This window comes from Lates calcarifer, linkage group LG21, assembly GCF_001640805.2.
Source record: "Lates calcarifer isolate ASB-BC8 linkage group LG21, TLL_Latcal_v3, whole genome shotgun sequence".
Classification (NCBI taxonomy): Eukaryota; Metazoa; Chordata; class Actinopteri; family Centropomidae; genus Lates; species Lates calcarifer.
In genome coordinates, this window is record NC_066853.1 from 12,033,553 (window position 1) to 12,045,333 (window position 11,781).

Below are 11,781 nucleotides of genomic sequence, written 5' to 3' on the forward strand. Positions count from 1 at the left end.
AGTGATTTTATTAATGAATATTTCTCTTGATGTGACACTGGATAAGCACTTCAGTGCTGAAATTATTAATTGATTAGTTACTCATCCCAAACCCTTTGAACCATGGGCTGTTTTTACTCTCTTCATTTACAAGCTTAAAGCATTGTCTCTACACTCGACATGCATGTTTGGTATATCCTCACATGCATGTGGTACTACACATGTATTAGGACAACTGTTAAGAAATCTATATCTATATCTATATTTTTGCAATTTAAATCCATCTTAATCTGCATCTTTCCATTTAGGATGAGTGTATTTTGAACTCCCCATCATTTCTGTCTGTGGTGCAAAAAAGAAATTTGAAGATGCCACCTTAGACTGTGGGAAGCTGTGATGGACATAATACTGTATTTTCTGGCAATTTATGGACTAAACAATTCATTGATTATTCAGGAAAAAGTCATCTGCAGGTTAATTGATGAAGGAAATATCTCAGCATCTGAGCAAGGGGGAGAAAAATGAAGACCAAATGAGAAAAGAAACATAGTGAGGAATGATGGGGTAAGTTTCCTGTACATCCAGCGTTGTAACCACCACTTCCTCTCCCTCCATTCTTAACCATCACTGAATTCTTACTCTACCCACTGCTGCCACCACCCCGCCCTCCTACCCCCTACTCTCTCTGTCTTTCTCTCTCCAGGCATGTTGTGACAGGGTGTAGCAGTGTGTTATACAGGGTTCTACTCGCCAAGTGCATATTATCCTGTAAGGCTTAATACCCAGGTTGGAACAAAAGGGCATGCTTGGAAATTACAGCTTACGTCGCTTAGCACTCAGCACAACAGACTGACTCACATGAAAACACGTGTGTGTGAACTTTCACATATGCACGCAGATGCACAGGCTGACACTCACATGCATGTATATATATTCAGAAATCTGACAGCCCAGGCACACATACACACACACACACACACACACACACACACACACACACACAGAGATATTGCTATGCCTCTTATATGGCACTGTAGACTCAAGTAGAATGCAGATGCTCTCTCTGAAAATATCAGCTGGACACAGATCTGACTGTGGACTAAATCTCTAAAACTTTGTCAACTGTGCGGCTGAAACGAAAATATTTTGGTGATCAATCATTCAAGTCTGATAGAGCAGGGGAGGACACAGTAATTGTAACTTTTAATAAGGTTCAGCAACTAATGGTTTGACATAAAGCATGTCTTCATCAAGTTAAAGACTTTGACCACCTATTATCGCTCACTCCATATCTCATCTGTCTTATTTGTTCTGTTTGTTGAAGCACTGGTTTCACAATTTCAAGATAAGATATAAACTTTTGGATGACTTGTTAAATCTATAAAATAATCAACAGATTCATCAATAATAAAGAAAAACAAGAGTAAATGAAAAGAGTGGAAACAAGCACATTTTGTTTAGTCAGTGAAAACCTGTTCACTTTGACACAAGAAGTAAAGCCTTCAATCGTCTTCACTTCTCAGTCTTGTTAGAGTGATAGAGCGTGTGTGTGTGTGTGTGTGTGTGTTTGTGTGTGGCATGGAGCCAGGCTAGTCCTCTCTGTTTTAATAAATCTCCTTTGGATGGAGCTGTGCAGCCATAAAATGCATCGATTGTCGTTGCTCACATTGTGGCAGGAGACATACACACACACACACACACACACACACACACACACACACACACACACACACACACACACACACACACACACACTTGGTCATTCATACTAACCTACATATTCCTATCTGTACATGTTCATTGATCTCATACACATAGAAAATCATGCATTGGCATTTTACATGCCTATATGCACAATTACATGCAGATGAAGACACAATAAACATAAATTTTATCAATCAAAACACAGGAATAAGAACTTAGAAAATCTATTTATTAACTACTGGTATTGACTGAAAAACCATTTATGAACAAAATAAAACCAACCTAAAATATAGCTGAATTGCTGACGTTTTTACACTACAGCAGCCTCTTTTTTTTACTAACAATTCAACACATCTAACAGCTAGCACCCTAAGTGTTTGAGAATAAATTTGCTGTGCTGTGACTAGGTGCTGACCTGTCGCTTGAAGCTCTGCTTGTGTGTTTGTGTGAGTGCAACACATATTTCCAGTACTCAACTATTCAATGCACCTGCGTTTTACTCAAGTTCTCACTTGTCAACACCGCAAAAAGACATTGAAACATCATGTATAGCAAACAACAGCAAGCATGTTCTCACACACACACACACACACACACACCACACACACACACACACATTCGTATAACCAAACAATCTGCAATCTACTACAAACTCTGAAGTGCACTCTGTCTAAAATAACCCTTTGGGGGAACAGAATACAAAAAGACTCAGAGAAGCGGAAAGAATCAAACATTGAAATACACTTTCCTCATCTCTTTTCCTTCCATCCCTTTCTCTTCTTTGTCTCTCTCGCACACACACATGTGCACTCACTCACTCTCTCTCTCTCTTTCTATTGGCATGTAGATAAATCAGAGGCAGACCAAGCAGTCACTGATGTGAAATGAAAATGACACTAATCTGCTGTTACCATAACACACACAGACTCATCAATTATTAAAACCTACAATAACTCTCTTCTCTCTTCTCTCTTTCTCCTCATCTGTCTTTCTCTATTGTGTATATCTCACTAGATGGATGGGACAGAGTATGTTAAAAGCTCCCATGTGTTCACCTAAGTGCTGCGGTCGGGCCTTTCGAAGACACTTATATTGTAGTTCTCCATTTTTTTTCTTCTTAAATCAGTGGTTTCTGTGGAAAATGTGCTCAGGTTTTGTTAAGAGGATCTTATGATGGAGATTTTGGCATTCACTGTAGTTCAAAAGCAGCATATACTGTATCTCTGGTGACCTTTGCTTCACTCAGTAACATTTTTTCTTTGCTTAGCTGTCTTCTTTTCAGCAATCACAAGCATATATAAATGAAAAATACTCAATCCAGTGAATATGGAAGATCTCTGGAGTCAAGGGAAGTTCTACATGTGCCTTACAGCATTTAAAATAGTGACTAAAACTTTAAAGGACACTGAAACATCTACTGTTCGTGTAGATTCTGTGTTGTGGACTTGTGAAACGCAAATTTTATTTGCATCCATGTTAGGTACTTTCCAGAGTGTGGACAAGGCATAGTAGGGAATGTAAGGTGTATTTATCTTGCGCTTGCTTTTAACAAAAGATTTGTTTAAAGGGAGACTATTTGACTTTTGTTAAACAGTGGCTACTGTGTCCACATGTGGCACGTTGCACAAACTGGCTTAAATTTGTTTACTTCTTGTTTTGAAATAAAAACAAATCCATGATCATCAAATTACAATCCACCCAACTGTGGATTAATGGTTGGAATATTTGATTAGATAACCCTTAACAGAGCAACTAGGGCCCAAAATCAAGATTGTGAAGAACCCTGCCCAATGCAAAAACACCTGCGTAGATGCAATACCTAACATTCAAATGATATGGCACATTTGTTATCCAAATATGTTGACTAACATACCCTTCTCTCCTCCTCTGCCTCCTTCCTTTTTGCTGTTCTCCACAGGTAACCGTTTCTTCCTGACCTCATTTGGCGCTCTGTATATCTCAGAAGTGCAGAAGGAAGATGCTCTGTCCACCTACCGCTGCATCACAAAGCACAAGTACAGTGGAGAGACTCGCCAGAGCAATGGAGCCAGGCTCTCTGTTATGGGTATGCAACAAGGATATCATTTCCACTCATGATACCTGCTAAATGGCAATCAAATAAAAAATTATTTGCTTTGTTGCCAAGACTCAGATGAGAGGATCAATACTACTTTTGTCTGTATGGTAAATATCAAACGTTCATGTGAGATAGTTAACTTACCTTAGCATAAAACCATGTTTACACCACCACTTTTCTACAGAATAAACCAACAAGATATAATGTCTTAGCTTTAGAGGTGCTGGTAGGTGGTTACATTTGGAAAGAGCCAGAGTAGTTGTTTCCCCCTGTTTCCAGCCTTTAAGCTAAGCTAAGCTAATCAGCTGCTAGGCATAGCTTCATATTAACTATACAAACATGAGAGTAGTATTGATTCTTGTCTAATTCCCAGCAAGAAAATGTATTCCCCAAAAGATCAAAATATTTCTGTAAGAATCTGAAAAATCAGTTGAATTTAATTTTACTGATGTGTCTCATCTGCAGACCCTACGGAGTCCACCCCGTCAGTACTGGACAGTTTCCAGTCCGGTGAGGTGCAGGTGGGACACAGCGTGGAACTGCCCTGCATCGCATCTGGATACCCAAACCCCACCATCCGATGGCTAAAAGACGGTCGGCCACTCCCTGCAGACTCCCGCTGGACGCGGCGCATCACTGGCCTCACCATTTCAGACTTGAGGCTCGAGGACAGCGGCAACTACATCTGTGAGGTCACCAACAGCTTTGGCTCCAAAGAGGTGACAGGTCACCTCAATGTCATAGGTGGGTAAATGACTCGGGTGAATACAACAAAGTGATAAAATATTAATGTTAAAGTCCCGTGACCACCCCTGTCAGTACCCAATAAATCATCACTGAACACTTTATCTACCTCTCTGTACCTCCACTGTTCTACACTGACAACTATAGACAGATTGAAAGAGTGACATGGACACAACTAATAAGTAATGAATGTGATGTCAGGTCACGGAAAGGCACAAAAGAGACATCATTTAAGTTCTGTTGGCTGTGCTCCGGCCCCGTGTTGCCTGCACGCCACCCCAACCCACCATCGTATATACTTAGCATGAGCTTGATCTCTAACGACGGCTTGCTCCCCCGCTGCGCTCTCAAACCCCACTGAGGCGCCGCCGCTGTGACAGAGCAGAACAGTGGTCATGCAGGCCTGTCGCTCTGTTTACAGAGGTTGTGAGAGAGGGAGGAAAAGAATATTTCATAATGCTGTGTGTATGAATGAAAGGGTGGAGGTGACACAGAGAGAAGACGGCACACTTGTGGGGAGAAGGGGGGGGGGGTTGAGTGTGGTTGGGGGAAAAGGGCTTCACCCTTAGTGGCCACTGGGCAGACTGGCCACATCACTGCACAAGCCACAAACCTCCTGTGACAGGGCATGGAGGGTGGGACGGACACACACACACACAAATACAAATTTGGACACACACTTACAGTATATGCACCCATTGCCCGTGAAGAAAGTCTTACACATGCACCGTCACTCACACATGCACACACACACACACATGCATACACACATTCAGCAGCCTCCAGCACTTAACACCAGCTGCTTTATTGCTCACTGACATTTTCTCCCCTTTCTGTTTTTCCTGTCTCGGTTTTCCTCACTGCTTAACACACACACACACACACACTCAAAGGCAATGGTAGAAATCTTGACACACAAACAACAAATTCATAATCTCACCCAACCAAAATATGATTAGTGTTGCCTGGCCAGCACAGCTTAACTCAAATCAAATTGCTTCCATTCAGCAATGCAAATAATATCCATGTTCTGTCTGAGACAAGGCTGCATACACACCAAGTATTGTGTCTTCAATATTTGAGTAGTAGCTTGTGAAGGTGAAGGTATGACTGACATTTCAAAAAGCATTTGTTTCTTTTGCACCTCTCTTTCTTTCTTTGTTTTTTTTTTCTAACTCTGGTCCTCCTCTTATCTCCAGAGCCACTGCGGGTCACCTTGTCTCCCAAGAACCTGAAGACAGGGATCAGCAGTACTGTCATCCTCTCCTGTGCCGTCCAGGGTTCCCCCCACTTTACCGTGTCCTGGTACCGTAACACAGAACCAGTCCTGCCCGATCAGCACTTTTCCATCCAGGGGGCTCACAATGAGACGTTGTTCATTTCCGCTGCACAAAAGAGACACTCTGGAGCTTACCAGTGCTTTGCCACACGCAAGGGCCAGACTGCCCAGGACTTCTCCATCATACTGCTGGAAGGTGAGGACAGAGGGATTACCATGTTGGAATATAATCATTTTGCTTGCATTTTCCTGGTCTGAATCCAAACCCACTGTTAATAATTGTTTCTAAAGTCACACCTTACATCTCTCGTTTTCATGACTGAATTTTCAGATGGCACACCCCGTATCGTCGCCTCCTTCAGCGAGAGGGTGGTGGTCCCGGGCGAACCGTTTTCCTTGATGTGCGCTGCCAAAGGAGCACCTCCCCCCACCATCACCTGGACCCTGGACGATGAGCCCGTGGCCCGGGACCTGTCGCGCGTCAGAGCCAGCCAGTACACGCTCTCCGACGGCAGCACCGTGAGCCATGTCAACGTCAGCAGCCCGCAGATTCGTGATGGAGGAGTGTATCGGTGCGCCGCACGAAACTCGGCCGGTAGCGCCGAGTACCAAGCGCGCATAAACGTAAGAGGTGCCTGTCTACTTTTCAATATCAGTCATACAGAGGCTTCTCATAGCCTGACCCCTACCCCTACCCTGACCCATATCCTATCCCGTACCCTTCTATATCTCCTCTACCTCTATCTCTGTATGTGTCTGTTTTGCTTTCTCATATATATATATATATATATATATATACATATACATATATATATATTTAGTTTCTCTTCTTTTACTCTTTCTTTACATCTATAAGTTAATTATCTGCAGCTGTAGGTGTTTTGTTTCACCAGCAGCACAGATATATTGTCTGTCTCATTCTTTCTTTTTTGCAGTCTGTCTCCTCAGGCTTACTGTCCTGTCGTTAATCTGACTGTAGCTCTGCACATGTGTCTGTGTGAATGCACACATATGTAACAAATACACCTACTCATCCACCTAATGTACCTATCTGTATGCACACTCAGACACAGGTTTGCAGGCAGACAAAGTGTTAAAATATAGAGACTATAGTTTAACATATGGGGAGAAAGAGTGGTTAGAGGAGAAGCAATGTGAGATAAATGAAAGGAGAAACTTAAGAAGAGACAAAAACAGATGGCCAGAGACTGAGAGAAGAGAGAGAATGGATGAAATGAGAGAGTAGGAATGGAGAGCGGAGGAGTGGAGGAGTGCCAGGGTCTGTTGCTGGAATGATGGTGAACTCTGGTGACAGGACTGGTGATGTCACTGTCGTCGTAGACGACAAAGATGAGGAGTGACACCGATGGACAGGGCTGTATCGCTGTCTCTCTCTCTCCCTCTCTCTCTCTTTTCTCTATCCTTTGGTGAGATGTGTAGTTGTGACATGTGAGTCTGCTCTAAGCAGACATGCCAGAATGATCATTGGAGTGAGAATGAGCCCCATTGCCAGAGAGCTTCAGCCCTACATAGAACAGAAACTGACACAGATACATCCAATAAACACACATACGTGGACACACATGCATAACCACACATGAAAAAGCAGTAACACACTACTATGCTCATCTACTCACTCAAATGTGATACGCTCAACTCACCCCATTCAATGAGAGGCCAACAGCAAGGATACTGAGCCACGCAGACGTAGTTGAATACACATGCATGTGTAGTATACTGTAGTTGTGTGTGTCAGCATGTGTGTGTATGTGTCTGTGTGACGGTGCTTCTGAATAATACATCTTTGACTCGTCAGAGCTGTGACTTCAAAGCACAGCACACGCTGAGAAAGGGTGGAGAGAGAAAGAGAGTGAGAGAGAGGTGGGGGGTAGGAGGGCTGGAAGGAGAGACAAAACAAAGATACAAGACGAACAATGGTGAGAAGGTCAGAGCAGAAGGGACGGATGATTGAGTGATAGCTCCCAGTGTCTTCTAATAATGCTACACACATTTTGTGTCTGTCCGACTGTCTGTCTGCCCGCAGCCTTCAGTCTCTGGTCATTTGGCAATGATTCATGATCAACATACTGAGGCAGTTAGGCTTTATTTCTGTTATATGTTTGTATTTTTAGGACATCATTCACAATAACCTGTTGTGGCCACTATTGCCACTCAACATACTATAGCCCATGTAGCATGACTGTCATAGAGTCCTCAGCACAGATGTCAACAGAGCATTGTTCATTGGTTATAGTACAAACAAAACAATGCATTAGTTACACAAGGCAACCAATGGAAAATGCACAGCACTTTGTCCATGCCCCACAGTGAATGAAAAGTGCATTGCACACATATGGACACAGACAACATGTGATTATGATTGTTTAAGCCAATGAGTTCTGCACTGCAGGGCTGCAACAGGGCTAGGACCCTGCAGGTCCTGCAGCACACAACACAAATGTGGCAAGTGCAGGAAAGTGTCAGTTTAGTTTTTCTCATCTGTTTCACCCACCCACTTTCCTTTTGTCTGTTGTCCTCTCTTTTGAAATTATTTGTGTAGTGGATTACTTTAAATGTCAGTTTGTTTAAATGTCAATAACATTAAATACGTTTGCCATCACTAATCCAGCCTGACCTGTAAATAGTAACACTATTGCTGCAGCTGCTCTGAAGTCTGCCATTCCTGTATTTCTGCATCTAGTTAGTGTCTATTAAGCAGGAAAACATTGTGAACCACCTGCATCAAAGAAACAGGGGCATGATCCACAACTTTTTCATCCACTTTTTGTCTGAAGTTGGAACTTTTTAACTGGACATTTGGTGAGGCATATTTTTAGTTCTCATCTGGCAGTTTAATAACTGTATTTCTCTAGACTTAAAAATCCAAAAGACCTCCATGAGTCTGGGATGGGCTACACAGATTTTCAGCAGAAAACAGTTGTGAGTGGGAGGGTGGGAAGGAGTGGGATGGTGCATCTAGGCAGTAATGGTCAGACATTGAGCAAGAGTGTGTAGGTGCTCCTCCAGAAAAACTCCAGAATGAAAGCTGCTTTTTAACATTTAAGCGAGACATTCTTACCTCTCTCTCTCTCTCTCTCTCTCTCCCTACACCCCTACATGCTTTTTTCCTCTTCTGTCCCTTCCCTCCTCCCCAACTCCCTTCCTTATCACCCCTCCCCTATATTCCTAAAATTCCATGACATGCTTCTGACACCATCAACTAATGATCTTCTTTTTCCCCCTCTCTTTTCTGCCTCTGGTCAACCCATCTCCTCATCTCTCTCCCTCTGGCCATTTTTCTCTCTTTCTGTCTGTCCTCCCCATCAGGTCCTCCTAGGATCCGGCCTATGAAGAACATCACTGCAGTGGCAGGAAGAAACACGTTTATAAACTGCCGTGTGATTGGGTACCCTTATTACTCAATCAACTGGTACAAGGAAGGACTTCTGCTGCCTGATAACCATCGCCAGGTGGAGTTTTCAGAATTGCTCCAAGCATATTTTCCATACAACATTTCATAACTTGAACTTGAATACAATATGTAGGTGCATAAATCCTATACTGTAGTAATTCTTTATCATATAAATGACTATTTTTCAGCTGATCATCTGATCACCTTTTTTACAGCTTTATGCGCAAAATTTCTATCATAAAACATGAATACCTGAGAATTAGTTATTGTCTAGTGTTAGCCTGTGTCCTAAAAGACCTGTGAAGTAATTTGTGATGATAGTAGGCCCATCTTATTCTTTTTGTATTGCACCTGTTAGAGTGATGCAGACATTTTACATGTGATAACATAGAATATTATGTTACATTATACATTATACGCTAATATTTTTATAACCAGAGCTCAAGAAAGCATTTGACAAACTAAAGAGTTTCACCATCAGATACACAATAGTAGCAACACTGTAAACCACTTTTTATTGTATTGAATATTGTATAATACGTTACCCTATGTTTTGCCATGATTTGATTCATCACTATAGCAGAAAAGGTGTCCATTGAATTGTACCTGAAAAAGTCAACACAAACAAATGGAGGCTCAAAGCATTCAAGGGGAGTTCTTTTAGCATCAGCGTTGGCCATGTTATGATCTTAGCATCATCTCTGAAGATGAGTCAGGTCTGTAAATGAACACGTAAACAGAGCATGTGTCACATCTGTATGCTACTGATGTCTGTTCAGGTGGTGTATGAGAACGGGACTCTGAAGCTCAGCGATGTTCAGAAAGGGATGGATGAGGGAGCCTATGTCTGCAGTGTGCTCATCCAGCCACAGCTCTTCATCACGCAGACTGTTTACGTCACGGTCAAAGGTCAGTCTCAAGGTTTTTTTCAATTTTTTTTTTTTTTTCAGAAATTCGTTGGAGAGTTTCACAAGTTTTTACTTTTTGTTTTCTCACCATAGAAAGTTACACAGATGTCCCTAAAAACATACATAACACAAGAGCACACATCATTTATATATGTGTATATATGTATATTGTCTATTTGTGTTTAGGATTTGTGCAATAAGGTGAATATACCACATTTAAAATGAATTGTAGCTCCTTTGAGTGTAGCTTTGTTAACTGTATCATCAAAGCCAGTGGAAAAAATTATGAATGTAAAAGAGAGTGATTGTTAGAGGGATGGAGAGTGAGTTAGACTGGTTTGGAGCAGGAGGGTGTGAATGTAACAGAGGGAGAGGAAAGAAGAAAGCTGTATGCATTGCCTCTAATAACCCCTGATTAAGGGGCGGAGTGGCCTAGTATGCTCTCTCAACCACTCAGCAATTACATAGAGCAGGAGTGCTATTGTATAAGATTTGCGCGTGTGTGTGTGTGTGTGTGTGTATACCATGCGCATACATACATGTGTGTGAATGGCTAAGAGTGTGTGTGTATTCTGCACGTCACCTTGTATGTTATTTTGCTCGGTTCTCTGCGGCGATAGCATGACATGTTTGTTTTAGGAAGTTGTCGAGTGTGAGTGTGGGCTGTGTGTGTGTTTCGGCTTGACATTAGCAGATGTGTGAAATTTGGTAGTTCTCGCTGGTCTCTGTATTGTTTTTCTCTGCACATACATGCATGTGCGTGTACATAAGCGTATGTGTGTCTGCTGCGTGTGGGTGGTGTAGGTATGTGCTTGTATGAATGTGTGCTCGTCATGTCTCTGATTTAATTAGATGAATTTTAACGAGGCCCAGATTAAATCCCCCAGATGTCTCAGCTGTAAACCCCCCCACCACCACCACCAGCAGCAGCACCACCACCTCCCTCCCCTCCTCTCCGCACTCCAAACTACCGCCATCACCTCCACCGGTCTCCATAGCAACGCCATTCTTCCCCCTGTGGATGGGGCTCTAATTAGAGCAGCTATTATGGGCTGGCTTTAGCAGGGCAGGGCGGGATGGTGGAGTGGAGGGGTTGGTAGGGGGGCATAGGCGGCTGCAGAGTGGGTAGTGGGCTAGCAGGCCAGGCTGTGGTGCTGTGGATGTGCTTTGAGTGTCCAGGCTTAGAGGGCAGAACTCAAGAAATCAGGTTTACGATCTCCTACGGCCAAACACACAGATGGACCACTAGTTTACCCGTCAGCCTGTCAGGCGAAAATGACAGATTCTGAACCATGCCCTCTGAAAAAAATTCTTACTCTCTCTTTTTTGTCTCCCTCCTCTGTTTCTTTCTCTCTCCACCTCTTCTTCCTTTACATCTCTAACTCCCCCACCCCATGTCCTCTCGATGCCCCTGAATCTTCAAATCTGTGTGTCTACCCATATTCTCCCTGTCTTCACATCTGACTTTCTGTCTCTTCTCTATCCTTCACTTATTCATCTCTGCCTCAAATCTCTGTCTTCACCTTTTACTAACCCCACTCATTTGAACAACCCTCTAACTGTTTTCATTCATCTTTTTTCTTTATTTCCATTCCCTCTTTGCCTTACTCTGTCTTCTTTCCATCTACCCTTTATTTCACCCTGTTGCCTGTCCTTGCCTTTTTCTCCCCCACTCTCC

At 42.7% G+C, this 11,781-nt stretch overlaps 1 protein-coding gene across 2 annotated transcripts in view; it reads left to right on the forward strand.

The window, feature by feature from the left end:
* Positions 1–11,781, forward strand: part of LOC108895272 (cell adhesion molecule DSCAML1) — a 95,486-nt gene that overhangs the window by 54,828 nt on the left and 28,877 nt on the right. Inside the window, exons 4-9 of one of the 2 annotated variants that reach the window (XR_007815362.1) lie at positions 3,602–3,748; positions 4,226–4,504; positions 5,704–5,979; positions 6,115–6,407; positions 9,111–9,253; positions 9,975–10,102. Coding sequence is in view for 1 of the 2 variants with exons in the window: in XM_018693974.2 (XP_018549490.1) it covers positions 3,602–3,748; positions 4,226–4,504; positions 5,704–5,979; positions 6,115–6,414; positions 9,111–9,253; positions 9,975–10,104 (1,275 nt within the window). In the remaining variant the exon portion in view is untranslated. Of the gene's footprint in view, positions 1–3,601; positions 3,749–4,225; positions 4,505–5,703; positions 5,980–6,114; positions 6,415–9,110; positions 9,254–9,974; positions 10,105–11,781 lie in introns of those variants that run through there. The other variant, XM_018693974.2, reaches the window with a different exon arrangement.